This window comes from Sorghum bicolor, chromosome 7, assembly GCF_000003195.3.
Source record: "Sorghum bicolor cultivar BTx623 chromosome 7, Sorghum_bicolor_NCBIv3, whole genome shotgun sequence".
Lineage (NCBI taxonomy): Eukaryota > Viridiplantae > Streptophyta > Magnoliopsida > Poales > Poaceae > Sorghum > Sorghum bicolor.
In genome coordinates, this window is record NC_012876.2 from 49,507,639 (window position 1) to 49,524,877 (window position 17,239).

Here is a 17,239-nt window from a genome sequence, read left to right on the forward strand (position 1 = left end):
CTGCACGAAAATGTGTTTCACGTCAAACCGTTACAGAATGCAAGGTTAGCATGCAAGGCACGATGGCTCCAAAACGTAATAATCCTTCAGAGCAAGACCAACGCATTTGGGAAGCGAACATTTAATAATTGTTCCCTAAAAAAAAGGGCGACTTTTGTCTGCTCAAAGTTTGCAGCGGCATCATATGTACATTCACATGAAACAACAGTCTGATCTGGGAGCAATTGCGGCTAAATTCATCAGGGCTATCGCGGGCGAGGCTAGTTCTCCCTTTCATACATACATAGCATAGTACATGTACAAATAAATAATCATACACAGGTGCAAGTTTTCCCCGTTAAACAGTAATCAGCCAAACTTGATGAAGCGTAATACAGTTCAATTAGCAGGGAAAGAATAGAATCAGCTGATACACTATGACCACATTCCTACACCATAATTGCAAGAAGGGAAAAATAAACAACGCAGAAGATAGGCTTTACCCACAGCAAACTGGAATTCCGCTGCCAACGACTCTATACTGTATGACCTGTCAACCCAATGATCCACATCAATCTCGGATAGTGGGTTCACGATAGACCTTACAGGGAGCTCACATCGCGACCGAATGTACAGGGAGCTCACAGGTCAAACAGCTCTGCTCAGCGCAGGTGACCATTACCATTCTGCTTGAAGTCTGATGATCCATAAACATAGTGCCCATTCCGCTTGGGTGAGTCGGCGGACCCATAGGCATAGTGGTCATTCCGCTTGGGTGAGTCAGTTGAACCATTTGTGTGGTGGCCATTCTGCTTGGAGGAGTCAGCAGATCCATTTGTTTGGTGGCCATTCTGCTTGGTAGAGTCAAGCGATCCATAGCCATAAGGGTTCTTGCTGGCCCAGTTCCATTGGTCGCGACACATCTCTTCAATACCATATTTTGCTCTAGAGGAAGACAACGTTGATCATATAATAAAGCCATTTTCTCATGATAAGCATATTATGTCTTGTTATATGACTTACTTCCAGTTAAGCTCCCTCTCTGCTTTAGTAGTCTCTGAAAAGAGAATCTCTGCATCACCAGGGCGTCTTTCACCAAAAATCAGAGGGATTTTCTACAGGGTAGCAAAAAATATGTCCTTATAAATCACATGTGAGCATAAACGAAAGCTTATCAAGGCAGTAAACCCAAGTAAGCTGCATTGCAAAATGCTAATAATCATGCAAGGCCTAAATTTGTTTATCTTGTATACCTTCCCAGAAGCCTTCTCGAACGCTTTAACAATCTCCAGCACAGATGTACCTCTTCCGGTTCCAAGGTTGTATGCTTCACACCCTGCAAATAGTATCAAATTTTAAAACAAGATTCAAAAGTATAAACACAACTGAATCAAGCACCTCACACGAGGGAAATAGAAAATATGGACAGATACCCATGTATCCCAAATGTTTGATTTTAGTGAACAAATGCAAATTACATAAAATGAGCATATCTGTTATGCATGCTGTAAAAAGTATATTTATCCAAACAGTATGTATTTCTGTGCCTTGTACAAGCCTGCATTTTGTGTTAAAAAACCTAGGAAAACAAAATAAAATTTGTGAATCTAAAGAAAATACAACTAAGGCCTTGTTTAGTTCACCCTGAAAACCAAAAACTTTTCAAGATTTCCCGTCACATCAAATATTGAAGCACATGCATGCAGCATTAGATATAGACGAAAATAAAAACTAATTGCACAGTTTGTCTGTAAATCACGAGATGAATCTTTTAAGCTTAGTTAGTCCATGATTGGATAATATTTGTCAAATAAAAACGAAAATGCTACAGTGCCGAAATCCAAAATTTTTTCGGAACTAAACAAGGCCTAACAGAAATGTTACTGCATTCAAATAAGTATACAACTATACAAAGGAAGCTGAAACTAGCTCGGTTGTCGAGGGTGTTGATGTATACCCCAAGTCACCCAGGTTCAAGTCCTCATGGAGGCGAATTTGGGAGCCTATTTTCTTCTTATAATATAATAAATGCCACCTTAGTTTATCCTAGGTTGGTCTAATTAGTTTTTTTAAAGTATACAGTAAATGATGGAAAGAAATTCAACGATCATTTAATGTCAAAGTGTTCACCTATGCTAGAGTTCTCAAAAAGCTTCTGTAATGCAGCAATATGTCCATCAGCAAGGTCAACAACATGGATGTAATCTCGGACCTGTAAAAACAACAGTCTGATTAAAGATGAGAAGATAGTCTGATTAAAGATGGGATGATTTCCTCATGCATGTGAACCGCAGATGTCACAATGATATGCCTAAATATCTGATCCAAAATCATTAACTATATGCAATGTAAAACTAAATTGACTGAAGTAAGAAGCACATGGGTATCATAAGTTCTAGTGTAAGAATCTTCCAAATTTTCAGCCAGATGGTTATATCCAGAATTCAAGTTAAGCTTGTGGCTTACAAAGAAATGTCAAAGCAATGAATTAATCTTCTTATAAGGGAAATACAGTACAAGAATTCCCCTACTGTGGTATAAAAGAGAGTCAGATAGCAATGATACAAAATGCAGAGGAAAAAATATAGAGAGATATAAACAGCAAGGTGCCAAAGAAGAGAAAGAAAAAGGTGAAAACTATGCAACATAGTAATCTACAGGAAAAAAAGTAAATTATAGGAAATCTTCATCTGTGTAGTTGAAGATCAACTTCAACGAGAAGGTGGATCAATGCATTAGGCAGCAAGTTGTATAAACACAGACCTAGTCAAGTTTTTTAAGGCAGGAATGACTTTGCTCAGTTTTTAGAACTCTTATTAGTACTTCTATACCGACCACAGATTGTTAGGTTCTGACAGAAAATTGACTACTGTTTTATTCGGAATATCCACCTTCAAATGCATCAGATTAATCAATTTGAATGGTATACAAAAAAAAACATAATTGAGCATATCATATGCAACAGAATTACCCCAGTTCCATCTCTTGTCGCATAGTCATTTCCTAAAACTGTCAGAGCTGGCCTCCTACCAACCGCAACTTGCTGAACATAGGGCATAAGATTGTTGGGAATTCCTCGTGGGTCCTCACCAAGATATCCACTAGGATGAGCACCAACTGGATTGAAGTACCTAAGTAAAATGATCTTCCATTCAGGATCTGAACGGTAGATATCACGGCAAATATCCTCAACAACAAGCTGCAACCATTTGAAAATTTTCAGTCATCTTGGAGAGCCAACAAACTTCAGAAGGTTTTTGCATTGAAAAAGAGGCAGCAGACCTTTGTTTTGCCATATGGATTGTTTGGAGTCAGAGGAAACTCTTCTGTGCAAGGTGAGTTTCTGGGAGATCCATAAACTGCAGCTGATGATGAGAACACCAACTAAAACATTTTAAAACAAAAGGAGATATAATATGTCAGTGTCAGTCTGGTATGACAAATCAATTTGCCAATCCATAGCATTACTAATCAAACATGTCTTAAAGAAAAAATGCAAATAATTATACAGTTAATAATGCAATTAATCAATATTATTAAAAGGGGAAGCAGATATTGTGTAGGCATATGCACCAATATTGACACCATTAAATATGATCAAAGCAAAAACTGTGCCCAGGGGTTCCCACGTCCTGGAGATCTTCACCATCCAACTAGTATCAAAGCAGACAGAAGGAAACTGATAAAACGGAGAAGTCTTCTTCACCACCCACACAGCTGCCAGTCTTCCTCCCTGTTGCAATATAAGTGAATTGCCCACCTCTCCCTATCAGCTTAAGCTTTTGGGTTGAATTGGTCGGTGCATGCAACTCAATATGGTATCAAAGCCAGAGGTCTCGAGTTTGAATCCTGGTTAGCACAATTAAATAAAATAATTGTTGCTCGCTCCTATTCCACGTCTGAGGCCTGAGGGAGCCTCCACGTGAGGGGGAGTGTTGGAATATAAGTGAATTGCCCACCTCTCCCTATCAGCTTAAGCTTTTGGGTTGAACTGGTCGGTGCATGCAACTCAATACTCCCCAACCACCTCTCTACAATTAGAGCCACCAAAATCCCCAAACCTCGAACCGTCATCCATCACCACTGCAGTGGTCACTGGTCAGTGCCCCTGCCGCCTTGCTGGCCCGCCCACAATCCACCACCACTGCTGGGTGGACAACCTCCCCAACCATACCTCTACAACCAGTGGCCACCAAAATCCCCAAACCCCAAATCCCAACCCAAAACTTCACAGGGCCACCAAAATCCCCAAACCCCAAATCTCAAACCAAACACACCCGTAATGGCTCAGGGTGGGTCATGGTCACACGTCAAGAGGGAGGCAGAGTGGAAGGTGAGGCGAGGAAGAAGGACGACGTTAGATGGTGCAAGTAGGGTGACTATTAATTGATCGCATTCCGCATCCAGTGATCAATTTACCAACTAGATTAGAATAACAAACAAACTAGCTCAGCTAGAAATGCCGAGAGATTTTATTGCACAACGGGAAGTAACCAGAAGAGCAAAATGCACCCTGGGTCCTTAAATTTTTTTTCTGCATTTATCATCTAGGTCCATGAACTCTCAAATTGTTCATCTGGGCCCTTCAACTTCTCAAGTGGTTCATTCAAAGCTCACTATAGGTCCAGTCATGAAACCGAATTTATACTTTGAACCACTTGAAAGTTGGAGGACCTATATGATCACTTTGAGAGTTCATGGACACAGATGAGATGGGAATATGGGGAAAGTTTAGGGACACCATCGTGCATTCCCTTCTAACCAGAACCATCCAGTCTATGTTCACCTTGAATAAAAGAAAAAAAAAAAGTCCTATGCCCAATGGGTCCAAAGAAATGCACACACTGGCATCTGTCCACCATGCATTCAGAGTAACTACAGTTAACTAGAACACAGATGACACCTCAGTAATAACATGAGCTACTAAGATGCACTAGCAACTGAAAAGCTTCCACACAATGGAAATATGTAATACCTAACATGAAGATCACGAACAATTAAAACAATGATAGCCCAATAATAGCATGTGAAGATCACTTATACAAACTCAAGTAGTTAATTCTTGATGCACAGGGTGCAACAGAATAAGACATAAGTCAACAAAATGACCTAATAAGCAATCCTATAGTTAAATCAAAGTAATAACCTAGCATACAACTGCAGACAAATTCAGGAAAGACATATAGTAGCAACTTGAAGTGCTGACTCCAGTGGAAGTTAGTGGGAAAATAAAGATGGATACCTTCTTGCAACCATGAGCAGACATAACTTCTAGAAGATTTATCGTGCCAATGACGTTGTTGTCATAATAAAGTAATGGCTTCTGTACACTTTCACCCACAGCTTTCAATCCAGCAAAGTGGACAACAGCATCAAATCTGAAGGGCAAATTGTCTAATAATAAAAAAGACGCTAGATGCAAATTTGCATAAAGGAAAAAGGAATTCATAATGATCTGAAAATTCAACAAAGCCAGTACAGAAGAACAGCTGGTAATTCTACCTTGTAGAAGCAAAAACCATTTCCAGCGTTCCCTTGTCACGGAGATCAATCTGCAGAATCAAATAAGGCTGTAATGTTAGAGTTTGAATATTTATGTAGTAAAATGGCAAAACACCATACGCCATCTTGTAACAAGTGAACAACATCAGAGGAGGGTACGTTCTGCCTGCATGAAAAATCAATCAAAGCAGCTAAATACTGAGCAGTAACTACACTGCATCAGAGCTGAAATGAAGTGGCCAATGCGTTAAAAAGCAACGTATTACTGACCCTTACTCATTACTAGGTTAATAGTTAACAACAGGAGTGCTCATGTGAATTTCTAAAGTAAGCAAGCATACTTTACTATGGACAGGCATGGACACCCTAGATTTAACAAACAAAACACTGAAGTAGGTTGCTCAGGATGAAAATAAAATGTTGTTCATCCTCCAAGCAATCCAGGCTCTATTTCAAATAAAAATTTAGCAAAACTGCAAAATCACACAATGCACCATAAAATACTCACTTTGCAAAACGCTGTGATAGAAACGTATTAAAGACTAGGAACATCCAAATAAAATAGAATTCAGAAAACTCCAAGCATAAACTGGTGAACAGATGCAGTTTTACAGGGCAACAGATGCACACATACATCCAATAGTAACTTTGTGAATATGGGGAATGGCACAAGGAAGTTCTAGATATGGAAACTGTTTCCGTACATCAAAAAGGTAGTTCTAGATCTTAAAGTAAAAGCACCTCAAAGTAATAAGGAACAAATCTCTACTTGTGACACTTAGTTATTACAAATTAGAATCACTGATTTTGCGCTAGTATTGACAAACTTTACATTAGGTTGGTTGCTAAAGCACAGGTTCTTCTATTAGACCAGATCCTCAGGAAGCATGAGATAATTTAATGTGTTGTAACATGAACAGATCCTCCAAAAAATTGTGAAATATTTGAATAACTAAAATCTCATTTGCATCCCTCTTTATAGTTGTTTAGGTCTGAATTGTTGTGTTGACGAACACAGCACACAGCCTCCTTCCAAATTTTACTTATTCAGATTTCTAAAAATAGGTAGGCAAACCCTTGTCCATAACCAGCAGAACACGAAAAGCCAAGAAACATAATCACATAGTGTCACTTAATGCAGACATAAGTCAAAAAAAAAATTTAGCCAACAACTCCCACAGTCCCATCGTGGGTGGATCAACCACAACCCACCCCCAAACTAATGCCAATTGTACAAACCTAACAATCCAGGCAAGGATCAACTGAATGAGCTGGCCAAATAATTCAAAGCTACTAACATGCAATGCTGCCAACTGGACATTTGCAGAGCTGAATCATTAGTCTTCAACCACCCTCTGCACTTAACTGCAAGCTATGACAGATGGAGCTAAAGCTACTTAAATAGAACGCCAAGAAAACAGATCTGAGCATCCTATGGCTTACAAGTAACAGACCACGGATGCTCACATTCAAGTGATGGATTTTACAGCAAAAATGCCTTTAAGTAGAAATCTCACCATTATGGTCTCAGGCAATCAGGCAACACCATGTTATGAAAATCCTTACTATCAGTAATCATCATTTTTAGTTTCCATTAAATTCACATTAACCACCATCAACAATTGGCAATCTCTAAGACAAGGTTAACTAGAAGCATTGCTTCCTACTTGTAGTAAATAAAATGGAAACAACTTTACCATAGATCAGTAAACGCACACCATCATTTTAAAAAAAAAATAACTCGGAATGCAGAATCAAATTGTGAAATCTCCTAACAAAACAACCAAAGCATGAGTAATCCAATACTGTAGTGCAGCACTAAATGAAAGTCCAATCATGAGTAATCCATGTGAACCAAATTTTGTTTAATTACACGAAATGTGACAATGTCGCAATTGATTCCCCAAAACTAACCACAGCAGTGAGCAGCTATACTTGAAACACCAAAAGCCAAAGGGAATCAGATTGTATACCGACACGGCACCAAAAGCAGCACAAGAGACGCCTGCCAAATCAGGACCTCAGCATTGTTATAGCTAATAATCTGGCAGTGGGTGAAATAATATAATCCCGAAAAAGAAAAAAAAAAACACGGCGGGACCGCATCCCCTGCGGCGCAGCCAATTTAGGCCGACGACGACACCGCGGAGATCTAGGGGAGGAGGGGCGTCACATTGCGCGGGAACGGCCAACGGGAGAGAGAGAGAGAGAGAGATCCACGGGGAAGAATAAGAAGAAGGCTAGGAATGAGTGGGGCCTCGTCGTGACCTTGTGGAAGGAGAGGTTGCGCGAGTGGTCCCCCGCGAGCGCGGCGACGCGTCGGACGGCGAGCTCAGAGGAGTTGTTGAGGTTGTCGACGACGACGGCGCGGAATCCCGCGAGGAGGAGCTGCAGCACGGCGTGGCTGCCGATGTAGCCCGCCCCGCCCGTGACGAGCACGGTCCTCCCGGCATTCGCGCCGGGCAGCGTCTTCTCCACCGCCATGGCACCTGGCTGCTGCTGCTGCTGCTGCTACCTCTCTCCCCGCCCGCCGAAGCTACCCACGCACGCGGCACCGGCCTCCGGCCTCCTCCTCGACCAGAGCGCGAGGGGGCGCGGATCTGACCGGACGGAGCCTGGAGGAGCAGCAGGCGGAAAGGCGTGGAAGCTTCGGAATGGTGGGGAGGAGTGGAAGCGAAGAAGGGTGACGACTGACCACGCGTGGGGGGAGGGAGCGACCAAGTTTATGCGCTGCGCGCTTGAGTTGCGTGCAGCTGGGGCGGCGCCGGTGCGGGGGGGCCGGGGTGACGGGCGGGGCCCGCGCTGCAGCGGGTGCAGGCCGGACGACAGGTTGTCGGTCGTGCCGCGCGGGCTTGGGCCAAAAAAATTTTCAAGATTTCTCGTCACATCGAATCTTGTAGCACATGTATGAAATATTAATTATAGACGAAAACAAAAACTAATTATACAGTTTAGCTGTAAATCAAGAGACGAATCTTTTGATTCTAGTTAGTCTATGATTGAATAATATTTGTCACAAACAAATGAAAATGCTAGAGTACCGAAAATTTTTTACTTTTCGAAACTAAAACAAGGCCTTGGTGGCCGGCCACCACTATCTCGCGGGTCGCGCTCCGCGTCGCTGGAAATGGATGTTTTGCTTCGGGACGGGGCTCCGGACCGCATTCTGGCGTGTGCGCCCTACAATGGCATGGCATGGATGCCAAGCTGGAGGACAAACGCAACGTACTGTATGGAAGCTAGTGAGTATTGTACAGGGGCGACTTCCCAGCCATGGAATTGATTTGATTAGTATATTTAGGAAGATGCTAAAGCACGTTCCGGCAACGGTGTTGCAAGACGCGGCTGCTTCACCTAAAGGCCAAAGGAGAAGCAGCGAGTCCTCACGCATCTCGATCGGTAAAGGCCTTGTTTAGTTTTCAAAAAAATTTACAAAATTTTTCAGATTTTCCATCACATCAAATCTTTAAACGCATGCATGGAGTATTAAATATAGACGAAAATAAAAACTAATTGCACAGTTTGGTCGAAATTGACGAGACGAATCTTTTGAGCCTAGTTAGTTCATGATTAGACAATATTTGTCAAATACAAACGAAAGTGCTACTATTTCTATTTTGCAAAATTTTTTAGAACTAAATAAGGCCCAGTCTCCGTCTCCCGTGAACGTCGGTGTGAGTGAAAAAAGATTTGATAGCTAGGCCTTGTTTAGTTCCGAAATTATTTCGGATTTTGGTATTGTAGCACTTTCGTTTTTATTTGACAAATATTATCTAATTATGGACTAACTAGGCTCAAAAGATTCATCTCGTGATTTACAGTCAAACTGTGTGATTAGTTTTTGTTTTCGTGTATATTTAATGCTTCATGCATGTGCCGCAAGATTCGATGTGACAGGTAATATTGAAAACTTTTTGAATTTCGGGGTGAACTAAACAAGGTCGTTTAGTTCCGAAAAGATTTCGGATTTTGGTACTGTAATACTTGTGTTTATTTGTGCAAATATTATCCAATCATATATTAACTAGGATTAAAAGATTTGTCTCGCGATTTACAGCTAAGCTGTGTAATTAGTTTTTGTTTTTATCTATATTTAATGCTTTATGCATGTGCCGTAAAATTCGATGTGATGGAAAATCTTGAAAACTTTTTGGTTTTTGGGGTGAACTAAAAAGGCCCTAGATGCCCCTGCCCTCGTGCAAGCTTTTTACTTCAACCACGGTGTCCCAGCGAGTCATCTTTTGTGCTACTGCTGATATGCCAACCAAAACAAGAGCATGAACTGTGCTGCCCATGCGTCTTCCCCAATCAGTGTCACCTGCGTGCTGCCTGCAGACACGATAGACGTTAATTTGTTGCTTCTATTCACATGGTGGGGTGGGGGACAAACAATGGACCCAAAACATGAATGATTGAACCTCTTCTATAGCGCCCCCCACCCCCACCAAAAAAAAAGAAAAAGAACAGCGGTGACAATCCATCCATCCATGCCTCATTTTCGCATTTGACATGCATGCACGTACACACGTTACAAAAAGAAGGGCATATCCCAAAAGAATATTTCCTATAATTCCTTTTCCCTTCTATAAATAAGTGGTCAAGAGGGTCTCAGGGTGTTAGTAACTTGGAAGCACTAAACCAAAAAAGGCCAAACGTACTACAACCGGTCACATGTGGTGTGGAGTGAGACTTCAGCGCCTTGATGAGTTCGCATCGAAATTCAAAAAGTTTTCAAGATTCCTCGTCACATCGAATTTTGCAGCATATGCATAAAGCACTAAATATAGATGAAAACAAAACTAATTACATAGTTTGCCTGTAAATCATGAGACGAATTTTTTGACCGTAGTTACTCTATAATTAGACAATATTTGCCACAAACAAACAAAAATGCTACAATAGCGAAATTCAAAAAGATTCGGCATCTAAATAAGGCCTGGATTTGAGAGTGGGCAGCCTGTCACACCTCACCATCCTTGTCTGTGACTCTGCAAGGAGCTTCTCTCCTGACCGTTTCCCCCATCCCCATGCTTCTGTCGCCGTTACAATTGCCAATTGCAAGCCGGCCACGTCCAAAGTCCAAGCCACATGGCACTTGGAAAACGCTATAAAATAGATTAGGTAGAGTCTTTGTACTTGTTTAGCATTTGGTTTAAGGTTTGATATAATTATGGGAATCGGCGTGGCTTCTGGCATTCATACAAACCGAGGATCAGTATCATGTGGCCTCCAATTCCAATGCTTGCTGCCTCTTGGCAGAAGAATCAAACGAGCGAAGCTTCCAACTCGTCCTAATTCTGATGCCTCCCATTTTCAATACCACCGTGGTTAGGCTATGGTATTTTTTTTAAGATCCACTTATCCGGCTTTGATTAATAAAAAGAAGAAATTAGCATACAACAAAGGTTACATGCATGAGAGGCGCTCCCTACAACAAAGGGTAGGCTATGGTAGAAGAGGGATAAACGTAAAACCGACATATTCAATGCTTCAAGATTTACACTCCTGCTTGTCCCGGCGATATAGGGGGCGTTTGGTTGTCTGCATGCCCTCCGCCAGGCTCGCCGCATGCAGCTTCATCATGTTTGGTTGCCCGTGTACATCGCCGAGCCAGGCTCATCGCATGCAAAAGAGCCCTCTAAGCCAGGCTCAAGAAGAACACAAGAATTGGTCGCATCCAGCGAGCCAGGCTCGCGCTGTGCAAGATTAGTGTAGCTAATGATGTCATTAGCATATAATTAGTGAATATCAAGTGATTTTTAGATAAATTAAGATTGTATAAAGTAAATTAAATCTTATTATGACATAATATAATACATAATTAATATTTTAGTATTTATTTTGACATATTCATGTTACATGATTTATACTCATGTGGGTAACCAAATAACATCTCTTCCGAATCAGACTACCTGCATGCAAGGAACCAAATAGATCGGGTCTGTTTGGTTACCTGGCTTCCTGGTAGCCTGGCTAGAAAATAAGCCAGGCTAGCCTAGGACTGGCTCTAGCAAGTTAAGATAGGTTTGTTTGATTGTCTACACTATTAAGCCTAGCTAGCAACTAGTTTGTTTGGTTGGTTAGTTTGGCTTGGATAGAATCACCTCTTCTTTAATCAGGTAACTTCACCACCTTTCAAGCAATTCGTCAAACACCTTTGAGACGAGCTGAGAGAACAGAGGGAGCAAGCCATGGATCAACACCGTAAAACAAACAAAGAAGAGAGGAACGGATGATGTCGGCGGCCGAGACAAACAAATCCTATGCTTGTCAAAATTATAGTACCAGGCAAAACAAAAATGAATGTAGTCGTTCCATAGCGGTCGAGAGGAATGAATCTTTGCTAGTGCTCCTAGGCGAGAAGCATCTGGACGAGCATGTCGTTCTAGCTGCACCTTCTTGTTGGGCTAGTGCTCATACCGGCTGAGGTGGCTATCAGGTCGCATCAGGCCGGATCTGCTGCGGAGGAAGGCTCAGGTCCTCCACGGCGGCCACCGCTCCAGACTCCGGCTGGGCCTCCATGGTTGCCATGGCTGGATCTGCAGCAGTGGAAGACGACGAGTGGCGGGGACGAGCAGGGGACCCACCACCGACGCAGAACGAGTAGGGAACACTACCGACGAGGAGCAACAGATTACCACCGGCGAGAAGCAGGCGAAGGTCACTGGATGAGGTGATGGGATGAAGACCGAGAGCTGGCCAAGCCAGGCTCCTAGAAAACGGATCCCCAACTCGTTTTTCTGGAGCCAGGCCAAAGGCTGGTCGGTAGCTAACTGTAGCCTGGCTTCGGGGTTCAAAACAGGTAACCAAACAGTCTAAAAGTGACTTCCTGAGACCAGGTTAGAAGATAGCCACCTAACCAAACATGCTCGTCGCATGTCCTCATGCTGGCTAAGGCGAGCCAGGTCCATGAATATAGACCAGGCAACCAAACATGCCCATAGCTGCATATGCAATCCCTTCGAGGAGAGGCGAAACTACGCCCACCGACAGTAGGCACAGCTAGGATTACTACTTGGCTACGAATGTGATAGAAAATAATTTTTTCATCCATGTCTCAAATACGTTTGTTATGGAAATGTGTTTCATATTTAATCTAATAATAATTATTTAGTATTATAAATTTAGTATTTTATAGATTTATTAAGATTGAAATTGTTTGAAGCTAAAATTGCATTCCTCTTAGAATGAAAGAAGTAATAAACAATCTTGATACAGCCCGACCAAACAGTAAAACAAGAGAAGGCAGTAGTAAGGTCGAGAGTCGACACTCGAGAGCGTGGGGCTTTCGTATCCTCCGGAGTCCGGCCTCAGGAGAACTTAAGTCTTAACAGGGCTTTTCAAAGAAAAAGTCTTCAGGGAACTTCGGCTCAAATGTGCTCGGAACACATAAGCAACCTAAACTCTAAATGCCACTGCAATATTGCATAAATCTATTCAAGTCTCAACTGGTAACGTCTACAGAGATCGTCGAAAGCCAACGGAAATACATGAGTTTGTAACAGGGGAGAAAAGGAAAGCTACCAGTAAAATACCCCAGAACCGGTTACAGTCTACAGCTCTGACTCAAGAGTCCAGACTGCAACCCAAAAAATCCCCAATCTGACAAGGCAGCATACAAGTATCTGAAACAGACTAAACCCAAGAGCAAACAAACATCAGCACAAGCTCAAACATACGACCCAACCCCCCCTGTCAAGCTCTCAGTGTTTCTTCATTCCGACATATCATTCTTCTCCTAGTGTTCTTCATCTGTCAGTTGCTTGGCACCACCTTCAGTCCCGCGTCGTGCCACCAGCAGACTTTCTGCCACTCTCAGCATGGTGTTAACACCCTCAATCAGCTCTTCCTTGTCCATTTCAGCATACAAACCTGTCCAATATTTAATTAGAGCACAGCTATAACAAATAATCTCTAGTGGATTCTTGATTTGCTTATTTTCGAAACAAACTTTATTCCTGGACTTCCAAATAGCCCAGCATATTGCTGCAATCCCCCAAATATGAAATTTTACCCAGGGGCAGCCATATGTGATATGTCACACCACTTCCAACGCTCATCTAAATTCTTAGGTATATTATTGGCCCCAATACCTTTGACTATAACAGCCCAAATTATCTTAGCTATAGGACATCCAAAGAACAAATGTTGAATATTTTCCTCCATATCAAAAAAAAAAAAAGTATCAGATAGGACTTCCTTTACATTTTCTCTTAAGAAGGTTATCTTTGGTTAGATTAGAATAGCTCCATTCATCATTAGCCACATAAAAAATTTTGATTTTTGCAAGTACCTTTCCTCTCCAGTTCTTCTTATGATTTGGACCAACATCACTACTAGTTATTGCATTGTATACATTGACTTCACAGAGAACCTCGATATTTTTTTCCAACTTCCATGATATTAAATTAGAATTTTCCTGCAACTTAAATTCAATACTTTCGCCCAAATATGCTCCCAACTCCCAAGTATCCCTTAAATTGTCAATCAGCCATCTCCTAAAAGTTACCACAATTTCACCCTTTTTGACTTCACTTAACTCTTTATTCTCTAGCAAAATCTGGAAATAATGTCTCCAAAGGTTTTTCATAAGCAAAGAGTCCAACCAAAAACTGGTATATTCCCTATTTTTAACTGTAACCTTTCTTCAATGCAAATATGTCCATACAAGAGAATCATTATATTTGTGCTTCACTTGATGAATGAATACAACCAGTATTAGAGCAGTCAAGCAAGCATTGCAAGCCAAGCCGAGGGTAGACGAGTGGATGCCAGACGCCAGTGCGAAGGCGAGGATGGAGGGAAGGTGGGCTCTGGCTTCTGATAGCAAGGGCAGAGCTGCAGACGAGCAGGCGTAGCCACCACCACCAGAGTGCAGCCGCCAGCCATGTGAGCCGTGGACTGCAGGCGTGAGCAATTGGAGAAAGAAGAAAACAAAGAAAGAGGGACTAACAGGTGGGTTCCACCATCAGATGCATGGTCCCACTTTTAGATCCCCAAACCAAGCACAAGATAGGAACGGTCCCATCCATCTCAACCAAACATGACCGAGATCATCGCATCCATAAAAACTGGGATGGGACTGTCCCATCCCACTTTCTCCAAACTAAACACACTCTTATTCTCCAAAGTTGAATCCTCTCATTATTACCACTACGCATAGTAGATATGTAACATAGCAAGATATACATGAATTTGTGTACATACGTAAAAAAGAGAAACTTTTCAACTAACCATTGAGTAAACTTGCCAATGATCATGCTCCCATCGTTTACTGTTATGCATATGATAAATAATCGAATTCTCCCCACATAACATAGAAACGGCTCACCATTGGGCATTGGTGAATATAGCAATGACTCAATGATAAAATTAATAGTGACATAGTGGTAAGCTGATAGTATACATTAAAAGAGAAGAAACATGACAACTAAGTACTGTGAACAAATTGGATTCTTTTTATTTTAAGGAAATATAGACAAGCAGTTACCTGAACCATATATACTTGCATAGGGATGATTTTTGGAGATGATATCTGTTTCCCAAAGTTTTGTGAACTGCAGGGAGTTGAGTTGTAGAAAGTAGGAACTGCCATCAATCCATAGTGAAATCACATTGATATCATCAGAATAACCAAGTATAAACATACTAGACCTCCGCCCAAGAATCTTCTGCAGCTTATCAGACTTCCTCAGCACCCAGCTGGCAACACCTTCAGAACAAACCTTCCTCTCCCACATTTGGAGGCTGTGGCCTGACAGAATGGCTAGGCACAGGACACCATTTTGTGCTAGCAAGATTCGAGAACGGCCCTTTAAATCTTTTGCACCAGAAGAACACTCAACCAACGCTAGAGTATGTGTGTCCAAATCAAACTCAGCAATGCCATAGCCATGACCAAGAGGCATCCAATACAAGGCATTGCCAACCAGGACGCCAGGACGAGCAACATAATAAACCACAAACGGAACAGCTGCTGAGACGAGATTGCTCCATTTGCCTGTTTGTGATGAGTAGATGGAGGCAAACACTTGTGTGTGATTGAGGGTGACACCAACCACGGCCACCTTGAAGGGGCAAGAGCAGAAACCGCCGTGGACGTGGCTGTGGTCGCTGGCAGCAGCGCAGAGTACTGCACCGTTCCAGATCATCCTCTCTTCGTTATCAAACTCTGGCGGAACGGCAACCTGGCGGTGGTCTCCTGTTGGGGGATCCCACACAACTACCTCCTTCTGCTTCCGGTTGTAGAGGAGCACGCGGCCATGGCGACATCCGAAGTTTCTCCAATGTTTACGGTCACAGCCACCCTTCTCATCAACGATCGGCGGACAGAAGTGCCTGGGTGGGATGCGATCTGGCAGGTCCATTACGGATTTGAAGAAAGTAAAGTCTACAAATTCGTCGAAGAAGCCGAGAAGGGGGGGATTCGGGTGGCGGGAGCGGAAGCGGCGGCGGAAGTGGGGATCAGTGATGAGGCGACGCCAGCGCTTGCAGACGAGCGAGGCGCGAGGGAGCGAGGAGGGCCGCGGCGGTAGGCGGAGGAGGATCTCGGAGAGGATGTCGTCGTCGTCGTCTGGTAAGGTCGCCAGCGCGGCAGGGCGGCGGTGGCGGCCGCGCGTCATCTCGCGTCTCGCCGCCTCCAATGGCGTTCGGTGGGTGGGTGGGTGGGTGGGGTGGGGGGGGGGGGGTGGGGGGGACCGAAGACGGCAAAGGAAGTTCAGATGCTGCGCATGGCAGCGACAGGATTACCAGGCAGGGGTTCCATGGTGGCCGCGAGCGTGCTGGCTCAGGATGGAGACTGCTCGGCTGGTGTGAAACCCTAGCCGCCTGCGCCAGTGTGTGTGTGGGGGGGGGGGGGGGGGGGCGGGCGCGGCGCTTGTCTTTGCGTTTTTTTAGGCACGATAAATCAACGATCATTATTTTTCAATTATGGCACCAGCGATCAGTTCCATAAAAGAGCCGTGACACAGAACAAAGAACAAGATCCTCTCACTTCAGCCAGAGCAACGGCAGAGTGGAGTCGGTGATAAATAGGGGATGGCACGTGGAACCACATCACGTGTAAGCTTATCTTAATAATAACAACCAAAATACAAAATACAAGACTCATTCAACATTTAGGTAGTGTTATAGGTAAAAAATTCAATACCCATTCAACATCTTCTCCAACAATAAGATCCAAAAGATAATCTTTTCTGTAAATGGGTTTCCAAGATAGAGGATACTCATATTTGGGTTTTGTCTCTCAGGCAATCTAAAATGGGTCTCCCATATAAATATTCGGGTGGAGGCTGATTTTAGGTCCCATGCTATCCATTTTAGGTTTGGGTGTCCATATAGATTTTTTGTTAGAGACAGTCTTAACGGGAATGTTGGTGTGTGGCCACAGGTCTTGACGTCGTTAGGTAGTACTACAAAATTAGCAGAATGACAACAAAGGAAACAATAACAATGAAGAAATTGATATAGCTTTTTTAGTGGTAAAAACGAAGGAATTCTCTTTCGCATTGGATATGCATGCACACGCTCATAGGTGGAGTGGGACTTCAGGTGGATTTGGATGTGGGCAGCATGCCACACCTCATCATCTTTGTTTGGAGCTCTCTCCTGAGTTCTAACCATTTCCTCTGCTTGGTGTTGTCATTGCGTTCTCCATCCCCATTGCTTTTGTCGCCGTTAGAAGAATTGTCAGTTGCAAGGTGGCCAACTCTAGACACGCCCAAAGTCCAAACTACATGGCACCTCGAAAGCTATAAAA

The 17,239-nt window shown here is 43.0% G+C and overlaps 2 protein-coding genes across 4 annotated transcripts; both read right to left on the reverse strand.

The window, feature by feature from the left end:
* Nucleotides 216-8,187, reverse strand: LOC8071050 (UDP-glucose 4-epimerase 2). The gene is made up of 9 exons (XM_002445384.2): nucleotides 7,750-8,187; nucleotides 5,482-5,531; nucleotides 5,222-5,357; nucleotides 3,262-3,363; nucleotides 2,951-3,178; nucleotides 2,110-2,191; nucleotides 1,233-1,315; nucleotides 1,003-1,094; nucleotides 216-924 (listed from the first exon to the last, which is right to left on the reverse strand). Exons 1-9 carry the CDS (start codon nucleotides 7,963-7,965, stop codon nucleotides 642-644), a joined length of 1,272 nt encoding a protein of 423 aa, XP_002445429.1. The 5' UTR covers nucleotides 7,966-8,187; the 3' UTR covers nucleotides 216-641.
* Nucleotides 12,872-16,325, reverse strand: LOC110437414. 3 transcript variants are annotated; one of them, XM_021465900.1, is made up of 3 exons: nucleotides 15,136-16,325; nucleotides 14,972-15,038; nucleotides 12,872-13,353 (listed from the first exon to the last, which is right to left on the reverse strand). In XM_021465900.1, the coding sequence occupies exons 1-3, from the start codon at nucleotides 16,101-16,103 to the stop codon at nucleotides 13,321-13,323; spliced, it is 1,068 nt and encodes a 355-aa protein (XP_021321575.1). In that variant the 5' UTR covers nucleotides 16,104-16,325; the 3' UTR covers nucleotides 12,872-13,320. The 3 variants fall into 3 exon arrangements, with proteins under 3 accessions (XP_021321575.1, XP_021321576.1, XP_021321574.1); XM_021465901.1 differs by having other exon boundaries at nucleotides 15,131-16,325; XM_021465899.1 differs by having other exon boundaries at nucleotides 14,972-16,325.

Excerpts from the sequence above, each read along its gene's own strand:
- LOC110437414 (XM_021465899.1), bottom strand. The coding sequence starts at position 16,103 with ATGACGCGCGGCCGCCACCGCCGCCCTGCCGCGCTGGCGACCTTACCA. Across the intron at positions 13,354-14,971 it reads TGCAAGTATATATGGTTCAG|GTTTGTATGCTGAAATGGAC; the intron begins GTAACTGCTTGT and ends AATATTGGACAG.
- LOC8071050 (XM_002445384.2), bottom strand. The coding sequence starts at position 7,965 with ATGGCGGTGGAGAAGACGCTGCCCGGCGCGAATGCCGGGAGGACCGTG. Across the intron at positions 5,358-5,481 it reads ATGGTTTTTGCTTCTACAAG|ATTTGATGCTGTTGTCCACT; the intron begins GTAGAATTACCA and ends TTTGCCCTTCAG. Across the intron at positions 3,364-5,221 it reads CTGCTCATGGTTGCAAGAAG|TTGGTGTTCTCATCATCAGC; the intron begins GTATCCATCTTT and ends AAAATGTTTTAG.